A 25,586-nucleotide genomic window follows, 5' to 3' on the forward strand; every position below is an offset into this window, starting at 1 on the left:
CTTGGGACCTCCGTGAGACAATGATAGCAGTTCTAACAATGGGTTTCTTCTTGGGCATAAGTCTCTGAAGCTTAGTTTAGGGAACTTTAATAGTTCCCTAAACAAAGCACTCAAATTCAATTAGTTTGAATAGCAACAAGAACCACTGCTTTTTCCTTAGCAAGAAACTTCACCTCTGATCTATTAACAGTAACTCCTAATTGGAGACATCGTCTTTTTCCTTTGGCTGAAAGCAGACATTTGCAATTGTGCTGGCGGAGTACAAACTGGACCAGATTTTTCTTCAGGCTACAGGTCCGATATACACTATTCAAAAACACATTTAAAAAGGTTTATTTCTCAAAAATTCCAACAATTCGACTCCTGGTTGGCTCACCATAAGACTCAGTTAATTATGACACTCGAATAATAGCCTAAGCAATAGGGTAGCAGCTAAGACAATATTATAGCCTAATAACCCTTTGCCTATATACAAAAAGCTGCTTTAAGTATCTCTTAGCAATGCTAACTTTTGTAATACATTTGGTCAACCTAAGTCACTCAAAAGCCTAAATGGCCTATGTTCTTTACAACTAGGAAAAATCCCCAGGCTCACTGTGCTTATTTTTTTTGCAGTATGGAGGGGAACAGTCATTTAGCATAGGTTTCCAACACTGTCAAAAGGCTATCAGATAGGTTTAGATCTTTCATTTACTTTCCTTTTACTTACCAGTGAACTAGAATACACCTTCTCTCAAATTCAGGGGATGCACTTCCATGTGGTTACGCGTCCAGCTCTGAACTGAACCTAGGGTCAATTACCCCAGTTGTAAAAGACGCTTAGAGAGACAGCATCTTTGATTTCCAGGAGATCCCATGAGGTCATTAATCCTGTTCTATGACTCCTTGTTGGAATGCTATACCTTACAAACTTCAAAAAGGCAGACTTAAAAATGAAAGTTAAGAGTCGGTAAGGGAATACAGGTAGAGAATTAAGAGGAAGAGGAGTTTAGGGTAGCTGTAACTTTCTGAATAGCAAAATATTCATGACAGAAAAGAACTACATTGCAAAAGAAAAAAGTAGTAAAATAAATTATGGTTGTCACAATGGCTTTGTGGAAAAAATATGAAAAGGAAATTACAGTGCACAATAAAACAAGGAGTTAGACATTTCATGTGACATAAGTAAAACAGCAGATGCTCTGAGAGGAAGCTGTATCCTGGGCCAGCTTCTTACCGCCACAGATGCTGCATTTTGAATTTTTCATATCTTCAATATGACTGGGAAGAATGGCTGAAGTTATACACTTTGATGAAGCACAAGAAAAGGTGCTGATTGCAAACTTTAATTTTCTTTATCTGCATCAGAATCAAGAGATCTCGTGGATGACTCTTGTGAGTCAGAGGGATCCAAATGAGCGAGCAGATATAAGCAGTTACTTCTCTTCTTCTGTCTCTCAAACTATTTAGTTTTGCACTTTTGTTTATAAGTGGCTACAGATTCTGCCACCTTTTTGCATTTGACTGAAAGAAGGCAGACATTTGCAAAAGAAAATTTAAAATCTGCAGGAGAAGCTTCAGAGGTTAAGTCAAAAACAGAACTCTCTTCTATTCCTGATGAAATAATCTCTTCTGATCTGCTAAACAATAATGCAGAAGTGGTTGAGAGTACAATAAGCAGACTACAGATTCTCTACTTATGTGCCTGGGTGACCTTCATAGTACCTTAACATAAAAAAACCCTGAAAGCTTGACAACTGGCTTACAGAATTTGAAATTAAATCCAGACTGCTGGAAGTATCTTTAAAAACCTGCATGACTACCCAAGAAACTCATTAATACTATGTGAGACAGACAGTGGGGTGGAGGAACTTGGGGACTGTATGGATATCCTGAATGTCCAGATTATTGAATTTAAGAATCCTTCCTGACCTCTGCTGGCAACTAACTGAAGCCCTGAAGCATGAGATTTAATTATGGTTATTGCTTTAATGCAGAGTTGCAAGTGCTAAGAGTATGCTGCAGGCAATGCAAGCAATCCTGTTCTCCCCACTGCCCAGGAAGAAAGGGGATGAACAGGGGGCACTCAGTCACAGATTTTAAGGCCAGAAGGGAGCACCATGACCACCCAGCCCAACCCCCTGCACACATACAGGCAATACAATTTATCCAAGAAACTGAATTAAAGCACATCTGATTAAAAAAATAATAATCTAATCTTGTCTTCAAGACTCCAAGCCATGGTGAGTCCACAACCACCCTGGTAAGCTGTTCCAATGTTCAAGTGCTCTCTCAGCCAGGAAATTGCATTTTATTTCAGAGCTGAATTTGTCTAGCTTCAACTTCCAGCCCTTGGATCTTGTTGTGCCTTTGCCAGCAAGGCTGAAAAGTCCCCTCGCTATCAGATACATTTTTTCCATGTGTAAGCACTTATGCACAGTGACCAAGCCACCTCTTAACCATCTCTTCAATAAACTAAATATATTGAGTTCCTTAAGCCTCACACTGTATGATACATTCAACACTGGTTCAGCTGAACCCATTTCTAATAACTGGTGTCAGCAACAGGTATTTTTTGGAAGGCTTTGAAGTCACTCCAAGCCCAAAATATTATTGAGTCATACATAACCTCTAGCTGCAGTGGTACAGATGGCCAATTAGCATCTTTCATGCTGAGACTTTCAGTGTGGTTAAGAGAGACAGCAGCATCTTCATAGTGTTTACAGAAAAACTGCTGGCTACAGTTGGACATAGCTTATTGGCTGGAGTTCTGAATGAGTTTCTGCATCCGAGTTATAAGCAAGCAATTTGCTTTTGACATCTACGCTCCTGTTCAATGGTGTACATACTGTACTTGTCAATACTTTAGACTAGAAATATAGCTTCCTGTATCTGTAGCCATTCATTCCTCTCCCAATAAGAAAATAACCCACTCTGGGAGTCCAAATCCTTGACGATGTGGAAGCCAATACATTATTGATGTACCAATCTACATCTGGCTTGTTTCTCCATGACGCAAAACTGTATTTAAGAACTTTTCATATTAGACAGTACATTTGCAAATATTTTACCCCAGTGTTCAAGGTGACAGAAAAGGTGGCATGCTCCAAAGTTTTTGCCAACTTGCAGCAGTGTTTTTCAATTCAAGCACCAACTGGTCCATACTTAATAAGTGCACTTATTACAAGATACTGGTTTAAAATAATTGTTAATAAAAAGAATGGGAGAACAAACGGGAAAACAAATTATTTTGGATGACAGGATTAAAATATTGCACAAGTTTGATAAATTGGAGAGATGAGTTAAAATCAATTGTGACATTTGTCTAATATCAAATTCACACAGAAATTGGCTCAAACCACCAAATGTACAAGCTATAGGATACTGGAGAGACTATCAGGTCACTGAGAAGGTGTCACACCTAAAACGTGATGTGGCAAAACAGGCAATGGCAATATGGTGTTTAATTACTAAAAGAACGTGCTGAAAACATCAGAATTATTTAGCTCCACTTGGCAAGGGTTAGCCTCCAAAGGTGCACCACCATTCTGTTTACCACAGACAAAAAAGACCATCTGTAGAGAGTTCAGGTGAGAATAAGGAAAATTAAGAAAGGTTTTGAAAATAAGACTTATTAAGAAAGGTTAAGAAAACAGAGCATGCTGTTGAGAAATATACCAGTCTGCAAAATGTTTAGGTAATAAAGATGCTATGAAGTGGGTAGGAGCTAGGTATTCTGATTATTCAATAAATGACAGAATAGTAAGGAATGGTTTTTAATAGGGAAAAATATAGTTTACATATTTGAGTTGGAAGGGTGGGGGGGGAGAAGGAAGATTGGCTAAAGAACAAGCTTGGCAATGGACAAGATTGTCAAGGAAGCTATAGAATACCATCATTAAGGCTGCAAGTCTTTCACAGAGGTCACAGAAGCTGTGACTTTCCATGACTTCTGTGACTTTTGCAGCTGACCCCAGGGCTGCCCAACCAGGCAACTAGTCCCAGGCTGCCCCGAAGCAGCATCCCCCCAGCATCTAAGACTGAGTTAGGGGTATTTTTAGTAAAGTCATGGACATGTCACTGACTGTGACTTTTTGGTTATTGACCATGACTTTTACTAAAAATACCAGTGACTAAGTGTTAGTCTCTAAGGTGTCACAAGTATTCCTTGTTCTTTTTTCAGTGACTAAATCGTAGCCTTAATGATCACTACAGAAACTTAAGGCTGTTTCAGAATAATGAGGATCCTACCACTCCCAAAGGAAAGGACGAGATCACTCCACAATAAATCTCCTCCATCAAGTAGTACTGCGGTGATATTGGTCCACAATTGCTACTAGCTATATTTGAATATAGTGCTTTTCAAAATATTTGTGTATAGCACCTATGTCTAAATAAGGTACAAATGAGTGAACAAATGCCAAAATAGCAATCACATGGACAATAATCCTTCACCCCACCTGGCTATCCAGAACACATGAAAATCTAGAGGTTTTTATAACAAACATCCACACAACCTAAAATTGTAAAAGTTTTAGTTTTATAAATTACCCAGATCATATTGAGGGGGAAGTGAAAAGCTTTGTGAACAAACTATAAAATTCCTCATCATTAACAAAATGTACTTGATAATTTTACAAATATATTCTAAAGTAAGACAGTAGTAAAATCAATTCTTCCTTTACTTTTTTGCCAAAATTAGAGTTCTGTTATTCCTTTCCTATAGATAATTTCATCATAAACTACAACAGTGCAAAGTTGTGACCTGCTTTAGGTTCATATTATACATTGTGCTGCACTGCCCCAATGTGAGCTCTGAGAGGCACTTTGCCCCAGAAAGGCATAATACCTCTTGGAGCTCTCAAGTGCACAGGTAACACATCCCTTAGGATGGTACAGCATACTCTGCTTGCACATCTCATCAGAGCTGCTGACTGGTCAAGAGTAGAGACAGAGCTATCGTTCTGCCTCCTCTGCTCCATTTAGGGTGGCTTGCACTATGAAGAAGTTCCTGAGGCTCAGTCCGCAGGGACTATAAATGTGACTGGCACTTCTGCAGGTGTGTAAGGAAGGGATACTCCTTGTGCCTTCCCCTTCAGCACACAATCTGGCCTTTAGATATTAAGCAATGACTTGCTTTGGCAGGTAGTAAAAATGTTAGTTTCATCTTTAAAATGAATTAATTCTTTTGCTTCAGAGTGAACACAGGACTGGAAGCCAGGGACTTCTGTATGTAACCCTGTCTTTGACACTAAATCACTAAACTGCGTAGGGCAAGTCACTTAACTTGTATCTCACTCTCATCATCTGTAAAATGACACTTGACAAATTCAGAGTTGTGAGGATTAACTAGTTAATTTGCACACTGGACTTTGATGTAAATCATTTTTAATTTAAGTTGTAACAGATTGCAGTACACCTAGTCTCTTACCTTCAAAGAGACACAAATCACATTCAGTGCTTCCTTGATCTGAGGATGATGTGATTCATGAACCAGTTCCTCACAGATCCAAATGCCAAGGCTGCAAAGAGCAACACATCTGCAAAACAAGGTTAGATAACAAAAAACAGATAAGGAATGGTTACTTACCCTGCATTAACTGTAGTTTTTTGAGATGCTGCAGTCAGCGTGGTTCTCTCTATGCGCATGAGCTCACAATCTTTTGAATAGCAGTGTTCGTTGGGACTGCACATGCATCCTCTGCTTTCTCATGCTCCTGTATAAGAGCATAAATAGCAGAGTGGCCGCAACACTCCCTAGAAAGCTTGTGTTAGCCAAAAGCTCCTAACGCGGGGATGAAGGACAGGTTGCGGGATCCATGCATTACCACGTCTCAAAGAACCACAGGAGTATGGGTCAGCATGGATCCCACTGTAGGTGACTGGCAAGTAATATCCTCCCTGGATGGTTGGAATGAGGAACATCAGCAGAATCAGTTGCACAGAATTTGGAGTACCGCTCTCCCAAATTTGGAATCTGACCTAGTAGCTAAGTCCAGTGTATAATGCTTGACAAATGTGAGTTTATTGCTCCACGTAATAGCCTTTCAAATTCCTGATATCTGTATGTTTTGGAAACAAGCCAAGGATACTACATGGGCACTGGTGGAAAGGGCCTTAGTAGTTGGTGGGAGAGGTACAGCAGCTAACTGGTACTACAGTGAGATAATGACTTACCCATTTTGTAAGTCTTTGTGACACAATGGCCTGATCCTTTGGAGCAGTCAACAATAGCCACAATAGATTTGGTCCTGTTGATGCAGTATTGAAGAGGTCTGGATATTTCTAGGGTGTGAAGTTTCTTCTCCGCTTGTATGGAATGTGGCTTTCGGAAGAACACAAGTAAGTTGATTGACTGGTTTAAGTGGAACTTAGAAACCACTTTGGGGATAAATTTTGCAAGAGGTCTCAGTACAACCTTGTTTGTTGAAACAAAGTGCATGGGGGCTCTACCACAAGTGCCTGAAGCTTGCTCATTCTTCTGAGGTGATAACTACTAGAAAGACTATTTATAGTGTAAGATGATAGATGGAGCGCCCCAAGAGGGGCTTTAGAAAGACAATGTTGATTTCCTGTGCTAGAGTAGATACTCTAAATGATGAATATGCATGTAGAAAACCCTTAAGGAATCTGAATACTGTTGGATGAGAGAGGACTGAGAATGACTGTATTAGAGGAAGATACTGCTGCAACATGAACCTTGACTGAACTAAATGGAAGCCCAGAGTGTTAGTTACAGCAAATAGTCCAGAATCCTCAATATCGGAGTGGCTGCAGTGGGTTTTGGCCACCGCGAGTCTGTTCTATTTGAAGATGTATGTCTCATGAACAGTTTTCTGCTTTGTATTAGGATTTCCTGAACATGTGAGGTGCGGTTCTTTCCAGGCACTCAGCCAGCCAACATCCTCGCCAACAGTGGCAACAGTTTCAGTTCTGGGTGCAATTTTTGACCCTGATCTTGGAAAAACAGGTCTGGGCAATCTGGGAGCCTGATCAGTGGTTGCATGAACATCTGCTACAGGTCCATCAGCCCAAAATGTCTCAGCCAGTAACAAGCTATGAGAATAAGCCTGGCCTAGTCTCATCTGCCTGTAGCAATCAACCTGGAGATTAGGAGAATCAGTGGGAAGGCATAAAGAATGTCCCAATTTCAATGCAGATGGGTGTCCAGCAAGCATCCCAGGCTCATGTCTCCTGTGGAACAGAAGTCTAGGCAATTGATGTTGTTCTTGGTGGCAAACAGGTCTATCACTGGATCCTCCCATTGGTGGAATATCAAGTAGGTGATGGATTTCAGCAGTGTCCACTCATGGCTGGTGAGAGATTGTCTACTTAGAAAGTCTGTCAAGTCACTGTTCGCTCCCAAGAGGTGCATGGCTAGTGGTCATGCAGGTAGCACCAGTTCCAGAGTTATTGTTTTCTGGCAGTTATTGCTTCAGAGCAGGTACCCCCTCATGTATGTCATTTTACATCCTCTGAGGACCACATCTCTTGTATTTGCAGATGATTCAGGTGGGATTCTCAGCCTGTTCCACATGCTTCTGTGATTAATGCCTTGGGTGGTGATGGGTCACAGACAGTACCCCATTTTTAAACACTGTTGGGATGCAGGTACCAAATCAGCACTGCAAAGACAAGATAGAATTGAAGCTCTCGCTCATCTGATTCTTCGCAGGAGAGTACACTGATCTGAGCCAGAGCTGTAGAGGTGTGAGATGAAGTCTGGCAAGCGATGTCCCATATGTACATACAGACATATGGCCTAATAATGTGAGGCAAGGCCATACTGTTACAGCCAGGTGCAATACCACCATGTTTATTAACAACTCCAGTGAGAGGATTCAGTCCTAAGATAAGCATGCCCTCACCCTTATGGAATCTATCCTGGCCCATATGAATTCTATCATGAGATGATTTCTTGTAGTTTGCCAGGAGGCCCAGCTGGCAAACAGAGGTAGCACATAGTTGAGGTTTGTCAGAGAACTTCCTGATGTGATCTGCTTCTGATCAGCTAGTCGTCTAGATATGGATATACATGGATGATTTTTTTCCTTAGGTGTGCATGTACAATGAGGCACTTTTGTAAAGACTCTCGGTGCTGCAGAGTCCAAAGGGCAGTCCCGTGTACTGATAATGGCTTGGCCCCACCGTAAATCTCAGGTACTTCCTGCAGGCAAGGTGGATGGCAGTGTGGAAGTATGTTTTCTATAAGTCAAGAGCCATTAACTACTCCTGAGCCTGCAATGACTGGATAATGGAGTTAAGTGTTACCATCCTGAATCTCAGGCAGTATATGTATCTGTCAGTTTCTTCAGGTCTATGATAGGATGAAGATCCCCTTTCTTCTTTGGAGTAAGAAAATACCAGGAATAGAAGCCTGCCTCTCTCTCTCTCTCTGAACTTCTGCAGAACCTCTTCTATGGCTCCTAGATGAAGCACTGAGGCCACTTTTAGTAATAGGCTCTTGCGAGAAGAGTTCCAGAAGAGGAATGGGTGGTGATGTCCAGCACTCCTGTGTTGGCCATAATCTCCAATCATGCTCAATAGAAAGGGGCAAGATGGCTTCCAAAGGTCAACTCTGGGATGATTTTGAGGTATCTCTCAACTGTCTTGTCAAACCTGCCTTTGGGAGGAAATTTGATATGACAAAGAAGACTAAAATGGTATTTTGTCTTTAAGGGGGCTGGTACCAGAAGGACATACAGGATGGTACTGGAGTGTAAACACTTAAGACTTCAGCACTGCCCTCAGAATCATTCTCTTTAGGGTATCACTCCTGTCTCTTTGAAGAAGGTTCCCTGCTTGTAGCAGGTTCCTCAGAGACAGTGAGGAAAAGTATCTCTGGGGATGGCAGTGTCACAGGCTAGGATTCTAGCATGGATATTGCTGGTGCCAGTGAAAAGAGGAGAGTGGTGGTGTCTCCTTGAAGGCATACCTGAGTTGTCAAAGGGCTTGCTGGTTGGTGCCAGGATCTGTATTGGGTTGGATCTTGCCGTCAATATTTATACCAGTGTGACAGTTGCTCAAGCCTTCTTCGCTGACTTTGCCTTCAACATCATAGACAGTTGAGCACTTATCTCTTGGCCTCAAGTCCTTGAAGGATGGTTGTTTGACCACTCTGAGTTGTGTTTGCACTCAGTGTTGGTACTTTACTTGTCAAATCACTTTCCCCGGACGTTGGTGCCAATGTGGTCAGCTTCGGGAAACCCAGCCCTGATGTTGATGGTCTTGGAACCCTTTTAGATTTCTTCTCTCTTCTGGAATCAAAGATGTAGGCACTTGCAAACCTCAGCTCTGGTTTGGAGGACGTTTCAATGCCTGGATCAAATGCAACTTCATGGATTGCTCCATGAAGTGTAGTTTTGCTCCATGAAGTGTAGTTTGAGTCCTGGTCTCAAGATTTTCCAGTGTGAGATGAGAAGGACAGGCATATGAAAATTTGTTAGGGATATTACCTTCCCCAAGGCAGAAGAGGCATCTGCTGTGTGCACCAATTAAGGGCATCAGACCATCGCAAGTAGTACAGCATTTAAACCCCGTTGGCTTAGAATCTGCCATTACCAATGGTTGGTGCAAAGTATTTCACCCTGGTATATCTGAATGTATAGGAGGGTCTCACCTTGCTTATTCACTTCCTTTGGGAGGGAAGGGAGGGTCGAAGAATGCCCAACTAAAAAAAATCTCAATAAGGGGAAAAGAGATTTTTTCATGAATTGGAATTGGGTCAGACAGTCAGAGTTCTGTCTTGCGGCCACAGGTGGTAAGAGGGAACTGAAGGAGGGTTGTGGCCACTCCGCCCTTTATGCCCTCAAACAGGGCACATGAGAAGCCCTGACAAACACTGCTATTCAAACGAGTCCGAGCTCATGTGCATGAGGCACATGCACACCTACAGCAGGACCTACACTGACACATTAAAAGAAGAACTCAAGATTCTAAGAATGCTCAGCTACCTGCAATAAAAGCTATATAATATATGATATTTGTGATTTCTGGACTGCCTTCCAAGATACATTAAATACATAACTACAGTTTCCAAAACAAGAAAAACAAAAACCTTAATTTATGATGCTATATAAATGATTTTTAAAATTACAAGAATCTCAATTCCTCACCCCAGAGGCTAGAATAGGGTAAAAAGTGGAGTTCCCTGCCAAGCAGTTGAAGGCCGGGGGAAAAGGAAGGACACCTGCAATTGTGCATATACTTTTCAGATTAAAAATTCAATCTGCAATTAGCACACACAAATTGTGGGTTAGGGCTACCCTCTACAGGTTAAAAAAAATAATCAGAAACAGACCAAAACCAAACACAGATCAGTATTTTTAAAAATCTCATGATTTTTAAGACATCCTATTTATTACTATTTGCATCATATAGCACCTAGGAGTCTCAGTCATGGACCAGTACCCCACTGTACAAACACAGAACAAAAAGACAACCCCATTGGTTTAGTTTTGTGTTTTGGGTCTTGCTCATGGATGTTTTAATACTTTATATTTGCAATAAAGAGGAGATGGTGAATCTTAGTGGAAGAAATCTACATTGATTTTCTTTAGCGCATGAGTAGAGCAAACAGATGTGAGGTACAAGACAGGACAGGAGTTTGGAAGGGTGGACTTTATGGTAGGAGAAGTCTAAGGAGTTGATTACAGAGTCAGTGTGGATGAAGGAGAGAATCAAGGGCAGTGGAGAGGAGAAGATGGTGGTCAGAGAAAGAATTCAGCAATTGATAGGTCAGGGAGGGAATATTGCTGAGTGAAGATAAAGTCCAAGGAGTGGCCATTTTCACATGTGCAAGACATGACTCAAGAGATGAAGGCTAAACATGAAGATGAAGGAGAGGAAATGGAGAAGAAATGATTGAATGGGAAGTTAACATGAAAAGTTGCAGTTGCAAGGCTAATGTGGGAAACTGAAAGACAATGAAGAGATAGTACAGAGTCAAAATAAGTAAGGTGAGAAGGAGAGAAGTGGGTAGCAACTGACAGGTACATCAAGGGAAGGGGAAGAGTACAGTATGATAGATAGAAGTTCAAAGGCAGGAAGGGGGTTGGATCGCAGTGGGGGAGATATGTGGAAGCTGCAATAGGAGTGCACTGAATCCCTGAGGGAAGCAAAGAGCTGGAGAGTCTGCTGAATAGAGTCAATGAGGAGACTTGCCTCAGGTGAGCCAGTTACTGATCTATGGGTAAAGTATGACTCATCGATTACTCAAGTAGGTTGTTACTACAGCCAGGCATTTGGTGAATGCCCTCGGTGTCCCTGACAGTCCAAATTGCAATTCCTGGTACTGATAATGGGAACTGACCACTTGAAATCTTAGATATTTTCTGTAGGTATGATGGACATCTATACAGAAGTAGGAATCTTGAAGGTCAAGAGCTGAGTATGACTCCTGTGGATCTAGGGAGAGAATTATGGAGGCCACGGTTACCATCTTTAACTTGAATCTGCAGATGAAAGTATTCAGCTGTCTCAAATCCAGAATTAGTCAGGAGACCCCCTTTTCCTTTGCTATCAGAAAATATTGGGAGTAAACCCCTTTCCTTCTGAATTCTGTTGGAATCTCTTATTGCACCAAAAGTTACAAGTGACTCAACTTCTTGATGCAGCATGCTCTAATGGGGAGGGGGTCCCCTGGAGAAGGAGGGGGAAGATTCAAGTGGAAAGGGTGGGTATTTAATGGAGTATCCTGGTTTTACTACCTCCATAGCCCCATGGTCTGTTATGGTTCTCCACATGCGATGAAAATAAAAAAGATGGTTTCCAAAAGGGGGGAAATAACAGAGTGAGCAACTAGAAGTCATACATAGCTCTTGGCAAATTTTCTTCCTCTAGGATGTAGATGAATGTGAAGATGATATAGAGGATGCTGATGGTTTTTTCCTCTGGAACTTCTGATGCTTTCTTGGGGGCTGAGGTGGTCTGTATTGAGGGTAATATGAGTGTGTAAGGTAAGACTGAGGCCTACCTGCTTTCCTCTTCAAAGCAGATGAATACACTCCTAAAGAATGCAAGGCCTCATTAGTCTTCTGAGTAAGATGATCTTTTTTTCCCCTGCAGTCCTGTGGGATTTTATTAGCAATTTGGAGAGGTTATCATAATTCAAATAGTCAAATGTTGCCAGTAATGCTAGCAAATTGGCTATTCTCATCTGTAGGCTTGCAAAGAAGCAATTTTTGCACTTAATTAAGTCTACTTCTTAAGTGCCTTATCTCAAGTGGTAGATTTAGAAGGACCTTGATTCATCTTTTCATGGACTGCTAACACTATGAGAATCTTGGAGCAGGATGTATATAAAACTGTATGAAACCTGTAGATGGTACTTGATATTGTTGCTGTAAATGCTTGCAAGTTGAAGCTAGAGAGGCCAGTTTCTGCCAGAGCAATTTCACAAGGTGCCTTCATTAGCAGGCATCACTAGACGACCTGGCATGGTTGTATCCAAGATGTCACAGAGCTTGTATGACTTCCCTTTGACAACTTCTACTAGGATCTCTAGCACATCTGCCATTCTGCTGAGAAATGCCCAAAAAGATGCTTTGCCCTCTGGCTATGAAGAAGGCATTAACAAAACTATAGCCATATGAGGAGATGGCAAGGTTATGTGAGCTAGAATAATGAGATCATCATTTTAACTTCTTCAGAGCCTTAGTCTAGATGTTCAGCAGAAGCATCTGGTTCTTGAATAGTTAAAAGTGCTATTCTTTGCGACAATAGAAGTGGAGATATAGGTCTGGAACATGTTGCAAATGCTGACCAACTGGCACACTGAAAGCCTTATCGAGCCCAATAGGGCCAAGGGTTCTGTAAAGCATAGGGAGCAGGGGACCATGGTGGAAGATACCAAGAAATAGGGTTCATGTGAACTTCAGAACGAGGGTAATGATAATGAGACCTAGACTCCCTATCAGAGATGTATGTAATTAATTCCCAGGGAATGAGAGGGAGAGGGCTCTCCACCATCATCAGAAGCTGAGAAGGAGAAGCAGCACTCCTCCTTTAGTAGTGGAGACATTGTGACAGAGATGCTAGACAGACCCTCAATGCAACTTCTGGCTGGTACTGCAGGTGTGCTCTGTACCAGGGTCTAATAAGCAGTCAGTACCACTATGGGGTACCTTAGTGAATGCTAATAGTGAGACCACTATCAAAGAGACAGATTACTCTCTAGGTGCCATGTAAGTCCTCAGTACCAAGAACTCTGGTACCAAAGGTAAGTGAACAGACTGCATTGGTACAGGGATAGTGAGTACTATGCGCTTTGGTGTGGGCAATTTCTTATGCACTGAAGAGATTGGTACTAAGGATTGGTGACAAGAATCTGCATGTGTTGCAGAAGGACCCTTTCTGGGCTTTGCATTACTCTTCTCCAAGGGTAAATGTGGAGTTTTACACTTTTTAGGGTTAGAATCTTCCTTTCCTCCCCTGCTAGGAAAGCTATTATCAGCTGAGAAGGAAGATCCTTAGGCTATGTTTACACTATAGCCTATGCTGGCATAACTTCTGCTGCTCAGGGGTGAGAATATCCCCCCTTCTCCCGAGTGACATAAGTTACACCGACATAAGCGCTTGGTGCACAGCACTATGTTGGTGGGAGAGCTTCTCCTGCTGACATAGCTTCTGCCATTCATGGAGGTGGTTTTATTAGGCCGATGGAAGAGCTCTCTCTTGCTAGCACAGAGCTTCTTCACCTGATGAGCTGCAGCAGCACAGCTACATATGGACAGTTGCACCACTGTAGGCATGCCCTTAGTTACTTGCACATCAAAGCAGTGCGCTGATGAGATGATGGGAGTATTTTTAAAAGATAATTGCTCTAGGTTTTCAGCCTTCGTTGCTCCTGGATCTGAGGAGGGATGCACTGATCTTTCCATAAAAAGTGTGGCTCCCTAGCTTTTTGTGTTCTTTTTGAGAAGGACTTACAAATTGAGTACCTATCAACAATATCCCTTCTCCCAAATACATTTAGCATCTGGTGTTCTTATCATTGAGGGGCATTATTCACATGAAGGACAGTTCTTAAACCTCAGACACTTCTACTCTGATACAGCAGAGGCAGGATAAACTAAAAGAATGAATTAAAAAGCAACACTGCACTAAACTATTCACTAAATCGGAGTGGGCAAACTTTTTGGCCTGAGGGCTGCATCTGGGTATGGAAATTGTATAGTGGGCCATGACTGCCTGGTGGGGGAGGGGGGCTCTATAAGGAATGTTACTGAGGTGGGGAGAGGGGGGACTCATGGAGCGTGGCGGGGGTAGGGGGAGAAAATGCTCTACAAGGGCAGTATCAGGGACTCCTAGGGGCCCTGCCAGGAGCGACACCAAGGCGGCCGTACCAGGCACCGCCATGGAACACTAGCTGGGATGGTTGCGGTCCCTGGGTGGTTTCGAGGCTGTTGAGGGTGGGGCTGTAGGAGACTGGGAAGGGATTGGGTGCGCTGCTGCATGGGGCGGGACTGCCACGTAGCGGCGGGGTTACGATCCTGGAAAAAGCGTGGTGAAGTTACGCCTACGCAGCATGGCTATGCATGCCAGAAGATGATACTCATCAAGGCAATTGAGAGTCGGGGAGCACCGAGTGGAGCGGGGCAAGCCCCTGACCCCGCTCTCTGGCAGGAGCTTGAGGGCCAGATAAAAACGTCTGATAGGACAGAAGCAGTCTGTGGGCCTTAGTTTGCCCACCCCTGCACTAAACTAACAACTACCTAACAATCACTACCTAGAGCTATTTACAAACTATTAGGAGGCTGTCCGGTGAGCAAGAGTTCAAACACTGCAAAGTTCAGTGAGGGCTCAGATATTACAAAGTTCTGACCCAAAGCCACAGGGTGTGAGAAAGAACTGAGGAGCGGTTGGGGTCATCCTGCACTTTATGTCCTTGGACAGAGGCATGAGGGCTCTCAGGGTACAGACGCCGTCCCCAACAGATACTGCTGGCAAAAGTGTGCAGGGTGCACGTGCACCATTAGTGGACTATATGGACAAGCACTAAAAGGAGAACATACCTACTTGAATATACTGTAATTATACAAGAACTATGGGGTACCTTAGTGAATGCTAATAGTTATTATTATAGAAATTATCCAATAATATGGCAGCCTTTCATCACTTGTTAAAGTATGACCTACCGTGCAGGGCCCGATGGCTCCTCTCTTGCAGAACTTAATACAGTTTTGATTGTGAGTTCCTAAAACAGAAGATGAAAATGTTCAAACTCAGTTGCCAGAAATGTCTCCACAAAAATCTTTAGAAAAAAATAACAGCCCTGCTATAAAATACACGGGCATATTCTTTTTTTTCTGTTGCACGAATAAGTCAACAATCCATTGTAATAAGAGCAAAAGCAAAACTGTGATTGTGGTCAATGCGTACAATTAAATGTACACACTTCATTGTAGCAAATGGTTTAGGGTACAGATGGCAACGACCTTGTATAACGCTATACAAGCTTACTAGAAATCCATCAAAATGCACAGTGCCATCTAGAGTCAAATGCACAGCACTTTCTGAGGACTTGATGTGTCTGAAGGAATCAGCCTTGGTAATTATTCATTGCTGTGGGTAAAATGTGCAGCAAGTTTTTTTTCCTAAAGCTTCTCACAACCTGCCCCAGAATACATTCCGCAACCCCCAGTTTAAGAACCTCAGAAGTACACAGATCCATGACCCAGACTGCCTTCAGCTATGCTAAACTGTCAGAGAGCCAAAACTTCATGTGCTGGAGTCTCCCTGATTTTATGTATTGTGGCCACCATGAAGGTGCACATAGGGGCTTTTGGCAGCCCCTAAGAAAATAAACTGCAAGTGGAATAAATAGTGCATCTAGAAACTTCAAGTCTTTTTCTTCTCTTTCTGAGCTGTTTAAAGCTGAGAAACTTTTCAAGTGATCACAATGACCAAGCATCAAAATGGTCAAAATAATGCATATTTACTTTTAGGAACATATGCAGAGACTTTTGATGGTTTTTGTTGATCAACAATAATTTCAAAATAACTACATGTTTAGAAGTTTAAAGCCTATTTTGACAAATTTTATGGACGTAAATCTTGTTTTCTACACACAAAGATCTAAAAAGAATATTAGAATGTCTAAATATTAGTAAAAATTACCTGGAACACTATACTACTAAAAAAAGACAGCTTGCTAGCTGCAATACCATATGCATATTCTCAATATTCCCACCTTAACATCTGTGAAATGAGACACAACTATGCCAGGAGTGTTTGGGTGTAGAGCTGGCAATTCACAATATAAGTTGGGAAAGCAGACCAGAGATCCCAACAGAACTTGTGCTTCTACTCTTGGTGCCTATGGATGGGGAAAAACAAAAATATTTACTCATGTTGCACTAAGAATGTGAAATATACAGCTACTTTACCTAAGGTTGAATTTTTGTTAAGTTTACCCTGGTGACAATATGGAGGCCAGAGAGAAACTCAAGCAGTTTGTATTTATCACAAAAAGTACAGCTGTGTGATATACACTAAGATTGCTTAAATAAGCTGCTGTGTTGAAACGGATAAGTCAAATTTCCATTACCACGTACTGGCTCTACATCCCGTATTACCACAAGAGAGAATAATTTAAATAGCCTTCGTGATGAAACACTGTTTCTATATATTTTTCTTACAAACACAAAATAGAAAGTTTAAAAGGATAAATAATGCCTCTGCCAATCAAGCTGATCAGAAATAATGGAAAGGTATAAACATTTAAAAGTACAAACGCAAAAGCTAGCAATTTTAAGAGCCACCAGCCCCATTCTTGGAAGTCACTGTACAGCAACGACATTGAAGAATTTCAAGTATAACCCACTTTTAAGAAGAAAACACTGTAAAAATGAAAACATAATCCACCGTGTAATTTAAATTAATCCAATTTAAAACATTGAAAGAATTAGTAAATTGTCTGCACTGGAAGCAGAAATGCTTCTCCCAATACAAACTAACAATTATGTAAATAACTGTACATGGCAGTCATTATAATTTTAAAAGGTGAAGGTTTGAGCTTTTAGTAATTGGGTAACCATAGCAAACTCCACAGAGATTATACTGGATGGTCCAAAAACTAAGCTGACATCATCTCAACCAATATACAGGGGAAATTATTTACCTTCAGTAGTTGTTTTCTAAGCTTTCTGCCAAGTATTTTGCCAAGAACCCCATTCTTGAGGCAAGAGGTCTCCAACATACACCACCAACAGAGCTCTGAATATTTCAAGATTTTGAAGAGAGCCAACCTTGCTCAGTTAAAAATTAAATATCTCAGGGTGTATACAGAGCAAGATGACACCGACTCATGGTGACCATTAATTGAAGGTTGTAGTATTATATGAACATCCCTGGCTAAAAGGTATTTAATTGCTTCTGTGGATCATGGAGTGTTTTGTATAATTACAATGTAATATCTATGGTATACAATGCACTTCTCCTAAAATGGAGGATTATCAACACAAACGCCAACTGCAACATTTTTACTTCTTAGTAGTCCCAAAGGATACATTGCAACATCAGTACAAAACCTACTACATTTAAATTGCCATGTATAGGATAAGCAGATATGGACCAATAAAAAGCTTTCCTTCCCATTAAAAGTTTGTTAATGTCACGTCTTCTAGAAATTAAAACAAAACAAAACAAAAAAAAACCTCTGGATACGCATGTGGGTGATGACAGATGAAATAAACACCTTTATGTGTGGTCTCTTAGTTAAGAGTTATCTCATAATTGTTCCTGAAATTCTGAGGCTAAACAGACATCAGGAATAAACAGCAAATTTTTGCATTCTTTATATTATACCTGCTATATAGGATTTTTATAATGTCATGTATTAATGAACTGCTTGGTGATTTCAATAATAAAGCATTAAGTTCTCTCTTTGGGACAGGTCAATACACACTAGCTGAAGAACAATGTTGCATAGTATTCTTTCTATTAAACTTCTCATGATTACATATAATCACAAAAGAGAATGAACTGATGAACACTTACATTGAGAAAAGAGGAAGAAGCCACTCTACCAGCTGCAATAATGAAATCCATAATAAGCATGGTAGCACCAGGCAAACCAAGTGAAAAGAACTGAGGAGAGCAGTGCTTGATGATTGTATTAACAATATCCTTGGAGAGAAGAAGGGAAAGAAGTATATCACATTCATTAGATAAACAAAAAAGCACACTGACAATGGTAATTATGCTCACTACTGAGCAAAATCTGCATAATTTAAAAATTTACTAATCAACTGTAGAGTTCAACAGGTTGCTTATAACCATTCATTACCCTTTCTACTGAGGTACTTATAATCAACTACAGCAAGTACTGCTTATGACTGTAACATGCTTATAATACCTATTAAGCATTTATTAATCCATTATAAATTATTTGTAAATGGAATCTTAATATAAAGAATGACATATTAAAGTGTCTTGAAATGATTTTGTTTGCAGCTGTACATGACATGCTATATTAAGTGAATGCAGATTTAGTGAACCCATGAAATATATCATTAATAAAGTTTTTAAATTTCTAAGTGTGACAAAGTTCCTCCTCTGCCTTGGTGGGTCCTGCGCTTATTGGCGGATTTGCTCACCTCAGAGGTTCACAGCAGCCCTCAGTTTGGCCACTTTCGTGGCTCAAATCTGCCGTTCGCTCAGTTAGCCTCATCACTGGCCAGCATGGGGAAAGGAAGAACAATCCCCGAAGTCTCTGCTGATTCACCTAGTGGATCGGGGAACAGGCCAGAGACCTTTCCCTCTGGTGGAACCCACAGTCCAGTTCAACTCCTCCAGTATCAAGTGGGAGTTGGAGGGTTCGGGGGGGAACCCAGGCCCGCCCTCTACTCCGGGTTCCAGCCCAGGGCCCTGTGGATTGTAGCTGTCTACAGGGGCTCCTGTAACAGCTGCGTGACAGCTACAACTCCCTGGACTACTTCCCCATGGCCTCCTCCCAACACCTTCTTTATTCTCACCACAGGACCTTCCTCCTGATGTTTGATAATGCTTGTACTTCTCAGTGTTCCCGTAGTACGCCTTCTCACTCTCAGCTTCTAGCGCCCCTTGCTCCTAGCTCTTCACACACAGGCCGCAAACTGAAGTGTGCTCCTTTTTAAACCCAGGTGCCCTGATTAGCCTGCCTTAATTGATTTTAGCAGCTTCTTGATTGGCTGCAGGTGTTCTAATCAGCCTGTCTGCCTTAATTGTTTCCAGAAAGTTCCTGATTGTTCTGGAACCTTCTCTGTCACCTTACCCAGGAAAAAGGGACCTACTTCACCTGGGGCTAATATATCTGCCTTCTATCACTCTCCTGGAGCCATCTGGCCTGGAGGGAGACGGAGGGCGAGGGGTGCTGTTCCTGCTGCTAGGCTCTGGGCTCTCCCTTCTGCTGTTGCTGCTCTAGCTGCTCCCCTGGCTGGGCCAGATGTCACGCCCGCTTCTCTGCCACCTGTTTGCTGACTGGCTGCTGGACCCCCCCACCCTCGGGTGCTGCTACTGCCCCAACTGCAGCCCCTTGGGGGGGGGGGGGGAGCCTGCTGGTCCGCTCCCCAGAGGAGGGGAGTGAGGGACCCCAGCCCCAGCCGTTGCTGCCGTGGACACCACCACCATCACCACCTGAGAGGGGTCCTTTCTGCCTGCCTGGACCACCACCTGGAGTTCCTGGAGCTGCTGCTGCGGAGTTTGCTGCCTGGAGCTGCTGAAGCCCCGAGGAGGAGAAGAAGAGGACCATCTACCAGTGGAGGAGCACCTAGAGACTTCGCAGACCACCGTGGAGGGGGCCTTTTGAACTGAATAACTTTCAAACTGTGCTCTTGTGGTGGGGGCTTTGACTGTGTTTGTGGGGACACAGGGGGTGTGGCGTGGAGCTGCCCCCCGATCCATCTGTGTCCCCTCCCCAACTCCCACCACTACCACCACCGTTGACCCCTCCACCACCTTCCCTGGCTGTTTACCATCTGCCTCAGCTCCTGCCTCTGGACTCAGCTGCTTGCTTGGCTTGCCATGCAATGATTCCACCATTTGGGCCAGAAGCAGCAGCCAGCCTAAACAGACTCTTTGTGCAAGCGCACGTGGGCACACATGCCTCCCCCGGACTGCCCACCTCACAGCTTTGCCCTTTGCTACCTGCCCCATTTGCCCTTTGCAGCCTTTTGCTCCCCCTTTTGCCCCAACCCCCCTTTTTAGCTTCAGTTTGCTTGTCTGCCCACCCATTTCCCTCTGCAATCTTTGTTTTGTTTGCCCCGCCCCAGCCTCTGAAGCTAGCCCCTTGGTTTTCCTGTCCTACCTCCAGCCCGCATAGCCCCTTGCTCCGTGCGCCCATGCCCCCTCCCATGCGCTTGTGCCACTCCCCATTTTAGTTTAGTCCCTCTTCACTGCACCCTCAATGCTGTTGTATCCCCCCTCCTCTAGTGCAGCTAGAGGAGCCGGAATCCCAACTTATGTCGGTAACTGACCCCTAGCCCCTTTTTCCCCTCCCATCCAGCCCACCCCTTTTGGCACCTTCCTCCCCTGCCTGCAGCCTCGCGGGACAAAGTGGTCAACCTGCTTCCTCTTTCCCCTCCTCCTTCCGGTGTCTCCTCTTCCCTCCCTGCTCATGATGGCGAGGAACGAGACAGGTGGGGCCCCTCCAGAAAACCCCACCGCCCCCCCCACCTGCCGCCCCATTGCCCCCCCGAGCCTCTACCTCCGCTGCCACAGCCGAACCACCTGCTACTGCCCCCGCTGGGGCAACAGCAGCGGTGGACACCGGGATGACCTCCGCTACTGCCACGTCCCTCACCCTCTCCGACCTTGGGGAAGCCCCCCAGCCGGCAGCAAGGGCCAGGGTAAAAAGAAGGGTAAAGGCCCCGCAAAAAAGACCAAGCCCTCCATGGCAAGGGCTGCCCCCACCGCCGCGGCCCCACCGCCGCGGCCCCACCGCCGGCCGCAGCGTCCCTCCCCGCTGTTCCCTCCACCAGCTCGGTGGGTGCCCTTCCTCCGGCTCCCAGGGCGTACGCCCAGGTGGCGGCAGCCCCCCTGCTTGCCGCTACATCATCTTTCCCGCCCACCGCCTCTTCTACCATCTATAGTGGCTGGGGCCCCTTCCTGACCTTGACCAGGAAGCATGGCGTCCGTTGCATCATGGTGCCCGCCTCGACCCAAGTAGAGACCTATGTGTGGGCGTTGGCGAGGTTGGCGCCTGAGGGAGAGGCGCTCAAGAGGTCATTCCTGGTTCCCTACCAGGGGGAGGCCCGGTGCTACCTCTGCCGGGCGATGGGGCACGTCTGGAGGGACTGCCCCTTGGCCCGGCAAGGAGGCGCATCCGGGACCCCTGAGCCCCGGCAGGGCGCTGGCCCCATCATTGCCAGCGCCCCTGGCTGCCTGGTGCCCGAAGCCACCCCTCCTCCTTCCCAGTCCACCACTGCTCCTGCTCGGGCCCAAGGGGCACCTCCCCCACTATGCCCAGACGAGCAGGAGAGTCCCGCCTCCACTGCACGCAATCTGGCAGGGCCTGTGGAGGAGGCTGCGGCAGGGACAACGCCAGGCATGGAAGAGGGCACGCCCAAGGGGGAATCTTCCCTCCCTCGTGCTGCCCCACTGTTACCCCCCTGAGTCCCTGACCTGACCCCTGAGAGCCAGCCCCCAGATGATGCCATGGAGGACTGGGCCTTAGTACAGGGGAAGTGGGGCAAGCGGAAAGCTCAAGCTCTGCTCCTTCCATCTGATGCGGAGGCCCCCCGGAAGACCAGGATGCGTGGCACTGATGCCGAGCCTTCCGCTTTGCCCATGGGTGTGTTTCATCCACCAGTGCCAGCTGGGGAAGACGTGGCAGCACCAGAAGGTAGTATCTCCCCTCCACGGGAGTCCCTCCCCTCCAGGGAGCCCATCCTGCCCTGGTACCCTCTGAAGCCCCTGTGAGCCCCGAGGCGACCGTTGCTTCGGGTGCCAGCGGGGACAAACCCGGGGTGGTGGAAAGCGATCTCCTCTCCATATATGAGGAGACCGAGGCCCTGGGTCTGACCCCGGTCGCCCAGGGGGAGGACGACACTTTGCCAGCGGGCCTCGATCTGGGCGACCTCACTCTAGCCCCCCTTTCCCCATGCTTCCTCCCCCTAACAGAGGGTCCCACCTCTGAGGAGCCCCTGTACTCCTCCATCAACCCAGCCACAGAAGGCACCCCGCTGATGGCCACCAAGCCTGTTGAGGCGACAGCCAGTGGCACGCGACCGGGACCCAAGCCACCAGGGGCACCCCTCGTTGGTGTGGAGCAATCAACCTCCTTCCCAGGCGGGGGCTCTACAGAAGACAGTCCACCTCCTGCTGCCGTGGCTGCCAAACCCACCAAAAAGCCTGAGCCCGGCATCACTGAGAGCCCCCTTCCTACCCCCCCAACCCTTGAGCCTGACCGAAAAGTGCCACCACCCAGTTGCTCGGCTTCTGAAGCTCAGAATCTCGCCTCTGCCCCATCCCGTCCCGGACTGCAGCTCTGCCCCTGATGCCGACCCCGTCCCTATCTCCTCCACCTCCCGTGATGTTACTGCCACCCCTAGGGCTGTCTCCTTCCCATTTGCGGTAAATGACCCCCAGGGAGCGGTCTTTGTGTTTCCCTGTCCCGACCCACTAGGGGCTGCTATCTTCCCTCCGCTGCCCCCTACTGCCCCAGAGTTCGAGGCGGGCCGCTTGGTGCCAACCCATCGGGCGCCACGTTGGTGATCCGCACCTTGCCTGACCATCTCGGTGGGCCACGGGGCCGTGCCAGGGGCCTGGTCCGGGGATAACCAGGAGTCAGTAATCCCACCCCCCCATGCGCTGCGAGAGGAGCTGCAGGAGTTTTTATAAGATGTCCGTGGCTCCCGCAACAAGGTACAGCTTGCTCTCCAGCAATGGGGGGACTTTCATCAGATCCTCTGGGCCGCGAGGGCCCTTATGGGGGAGGGTAAAAGGACCGAGAAGCAGGCCGCCGTGGCCTACCAGCAGGTCCACGGCTTCCATTACTCGTTTCTCACCTACGGGGTAGGTCACGGTTTGCTGCATGGCCCAGTGGGGGCCGCGAGCGTCCCTGCCAGCGAGGATCCCTCCCCAGCCCTCCTCATGGCACCATTGGTCATCGTAACATTGAACACCCGGGGCTGTAGGATGGGTCTCCGCAGGTCCCAAGTGCTCTGCTTCCTTTGGGAGGGGGGATACTCTGTGGTTTTCCTGCAGGAAACCCATACGGATCCAGCTGCAGAAGACAGTTGGCGGCTGGACTAGGGGGACAGGGTCTACTTCAGTCCTACGAACCATGAGATGGCTAGAGTAGCAACCCTGTTCTCCCCCGACCTATGGCCCGAGGTGCTGGGGGTCGCCGAGGCTGTGCCGGGCCGCCTGCTGCACCTGCGGGTCTGTATGGAGGGGCTTGTGGTCAACCTCGTTAACGTCTATATCCCGACATCGAGCCTGGAGCGGCTGCAATTCTATCAGCAGGTGTCCGCCTTCCTCGGCGCCCTGGAGCCTCATGAGTGCCTGGTCCTGGGCGGGGACTTCAACACCACCCTCGAGGAGCGGGACCGCTCACGGACCGAGCAGTGCCCGGCCGCCACGGACGTCCTCCGGGAGATAGTGGAACATCGCTCCCTGGTGGACATCTGGCTCGACCACCACCACCCAGATGACATTTCCACGTTCACCTTTGTCCGGGTGGAGGCCCATCGGTCGCGCCACTCCCAACTGGACCGCATTTATTTATCACGCTTCCACCTTTCATGAGCACACTCCGCCAGCATCCAGCTAGCTCCATTCTCTGACCATTGTTTAGCCACCATGACGGCCTTCTTCTGCACGGAGAGGCCAGGGACGGCCTATTGGCATTTCAACAACAGCTTGTTGGAGGATGTGGGCTTCGTGGGCTTCGTGACGTCCTTCCGGGAGTTCTGGCTGGCCTGGCGAGGGCAGCGGCGTACCTTTCCCTCAGCGCGGTGGTAGTGGGACCTGGGGAAGGTGCGCGCCCGGCTTTTCTGCCACGACTATACCTGGAGCGCCAGCCAATGGAGGGATGCGGCGATAGAGCAGTTGGAAGGGAGGTCTTAGAGCTGGAGAGGCATCTGGCCGCCAGCCCTGAGGATCTGCCCCTTTGCGAAGCATGCCGGGAGAAGCGGGAGGAGCTCCGGGCCCTCGAAGATCATCGGGCCCGGAGCGCCTTTGTTCGATCCCACATCTGTCTCCTTCAGGAGATGGATCGCAGCTCCCGCTTCTTCTATGCCCCGGAGAAGAGGAGGGGGACCAAGAAACACATCACCTGCCTTCTGGCAGAAGACAGCACCCCCATCACGGATCTGGTGGAGACGTGCAGGAGGGCGAGAGCCTTCTACGCAAGCCTTTTCTCCCCAGATCCGACCGATCCTAACACTTTCAGAGTGCTCTGTGAGGAGCTCCCTAAGGTCAGTGCGGGCGACCGAGACTGGCTAGAGCTGCCTCTCACTCTGGCCGAGTTCTCGGAAGCCCTCCATCGCATGCCCACCAATAAATCTCCTGGCATGGACAGGCTGATCGTGGAGTTCTACCACGTGTTCTGGGACGTCCTCGGCCCAGACCTAGTCACCGTCTGGGCCGAGTCTTTGCAGAGCGGGGTCCTCCCTCTTTCGTGCAGGGGAGCCATGCTCGCCTTATTGCCAAAGAAAGGGGACCTCCGCAATTTACAAAATTGGCATCCCGTCTTGCTCCTCAGCACGGACTACAAAGTTGCGGCAAAAGCAATCTCGCTCTGGCTAGGGTCCGTGCTGGCGGACGTGGTCCACCCAGACCAGACCTACACTGTCCCAGGCCGCAGCATCTTTGACAACCTATATCTGGTCCGGGACCTTTTGGAACTTGGGTGTAGGGAGGGTCTGTTGTTCGCCCTCCTGTCCTTGGATCAGGAGAAGGCATTTGACAGGGTGGACCACGGGTATCTCCTGAGCACTCTGCAAGCATTTGGCTTCCGATCCCAGTTTGCGGGTTTTCTCTGGGTGCTGTACGCCTCCACAGAGAGTGTGTGGTCAGGCTCAACTGGACCCTGACCGAACCGGTCAGCTTCAGGCGAGGAGTACGTCAGGGGTGCCCCCTCTCGGGCCAGCTGTATGCTCTGGCGATCGAGCCCTTCCTCTGTCTCATCCGCAGGAGGTTGACAGGGTTGGTGCTGTGGGAGCCAGAGCTGCGGCTGGTCCTGTCGGTGTATGCCAATGATGTGCTCCTCATGGTCCAGGACCCGGGCGACTTTGTGCGGGTGGAGGCTTGCAAGGCTATCTATTCGGCAGCCTCCTCCGCCCGGGTCAACTTGGTCAAGAGCTCTGGCCTGGTGGTTGGGGACGGCTGGCAGGCGAGCTCCCTCCCACCCGCGCTTTAGGCCATCCAGTGGAGCGCGGGTCTGCTGCTCTATCTCGGCGTTTACCTTTCTGTGACACATCCCTCTCCGCTGGAGAACTGGCACGATTTAGAGGGCAGGGTGATAGACCGGCTCCGGAAATGGACAGAACTATTCCAGCGCCTCTCTCTTCGAGGGAGAGTGCTGGTTTTAAATCAACTAGTCCTGTCCATGCTCGGGTACCGGCTCAACACACTGGTCCCAGCTCCGGGTTTCCTGGCCAACCTCCGGACATCGATTCTGG

The 25,586-nt window shown here is 46.7% G+C and overlaps 1 protein-coding gene across 5 annotated transcripts in view; it reads right to left on the reverse strand.

The window, feature by feature from the left end:
- The window catches only part of RALGAPA1 (Ral GTPase activating protein catalytic subunit alpha 1), a 238,597-nt gene that overhangs the window by 99,858 nt on the left and 113,153 nt on the right, over nucleotides 1–25,586 (reverse strand). For all 5 annotated transcript variants that reach the window (XM_077819060.1, XM_077819057.1, XM_077819062.1 and 2 more), the window contains exons 25-28: nucleotides 17,980–18,108; nucleotides 16,172–16,297; nucleotides 15,117–15,175; nucleotides 5,411–5,519 (exon numbers count right to left, since the gene is read on the reverse strand). In XM_077819060.1, the coding sequence (XP_077675186.1) occupies nucleotides 5,411–5,519; nucleotides 15,117–15,175; nucleotides 16,172–16,297; nucleotides 17,980–18,108 (423 nt within the window). The remainder of the gene's footprint in view (nucleotides 1–5,410; nucleotides 5,520–15,116; nucleotides 15,176–16,171; nucleotides 16,298–17,979; nucleotides 18,109–25,586) is intronic.

The sequence above is a fragment of the Eretmochelys imbricata genome, chromosome 6, assembly GCF_965152235.1.
Source record: "Eretmochelys imbricata isolate rEreImb1 chromosome 6, rEreImb1.hap1, whole genome shotgun sequence".
NCBI lineage: Eukaryota > Metazoa > Chordata > Testudines > Cheloniidae > Eretmochelys > Eretmochelys imbricata.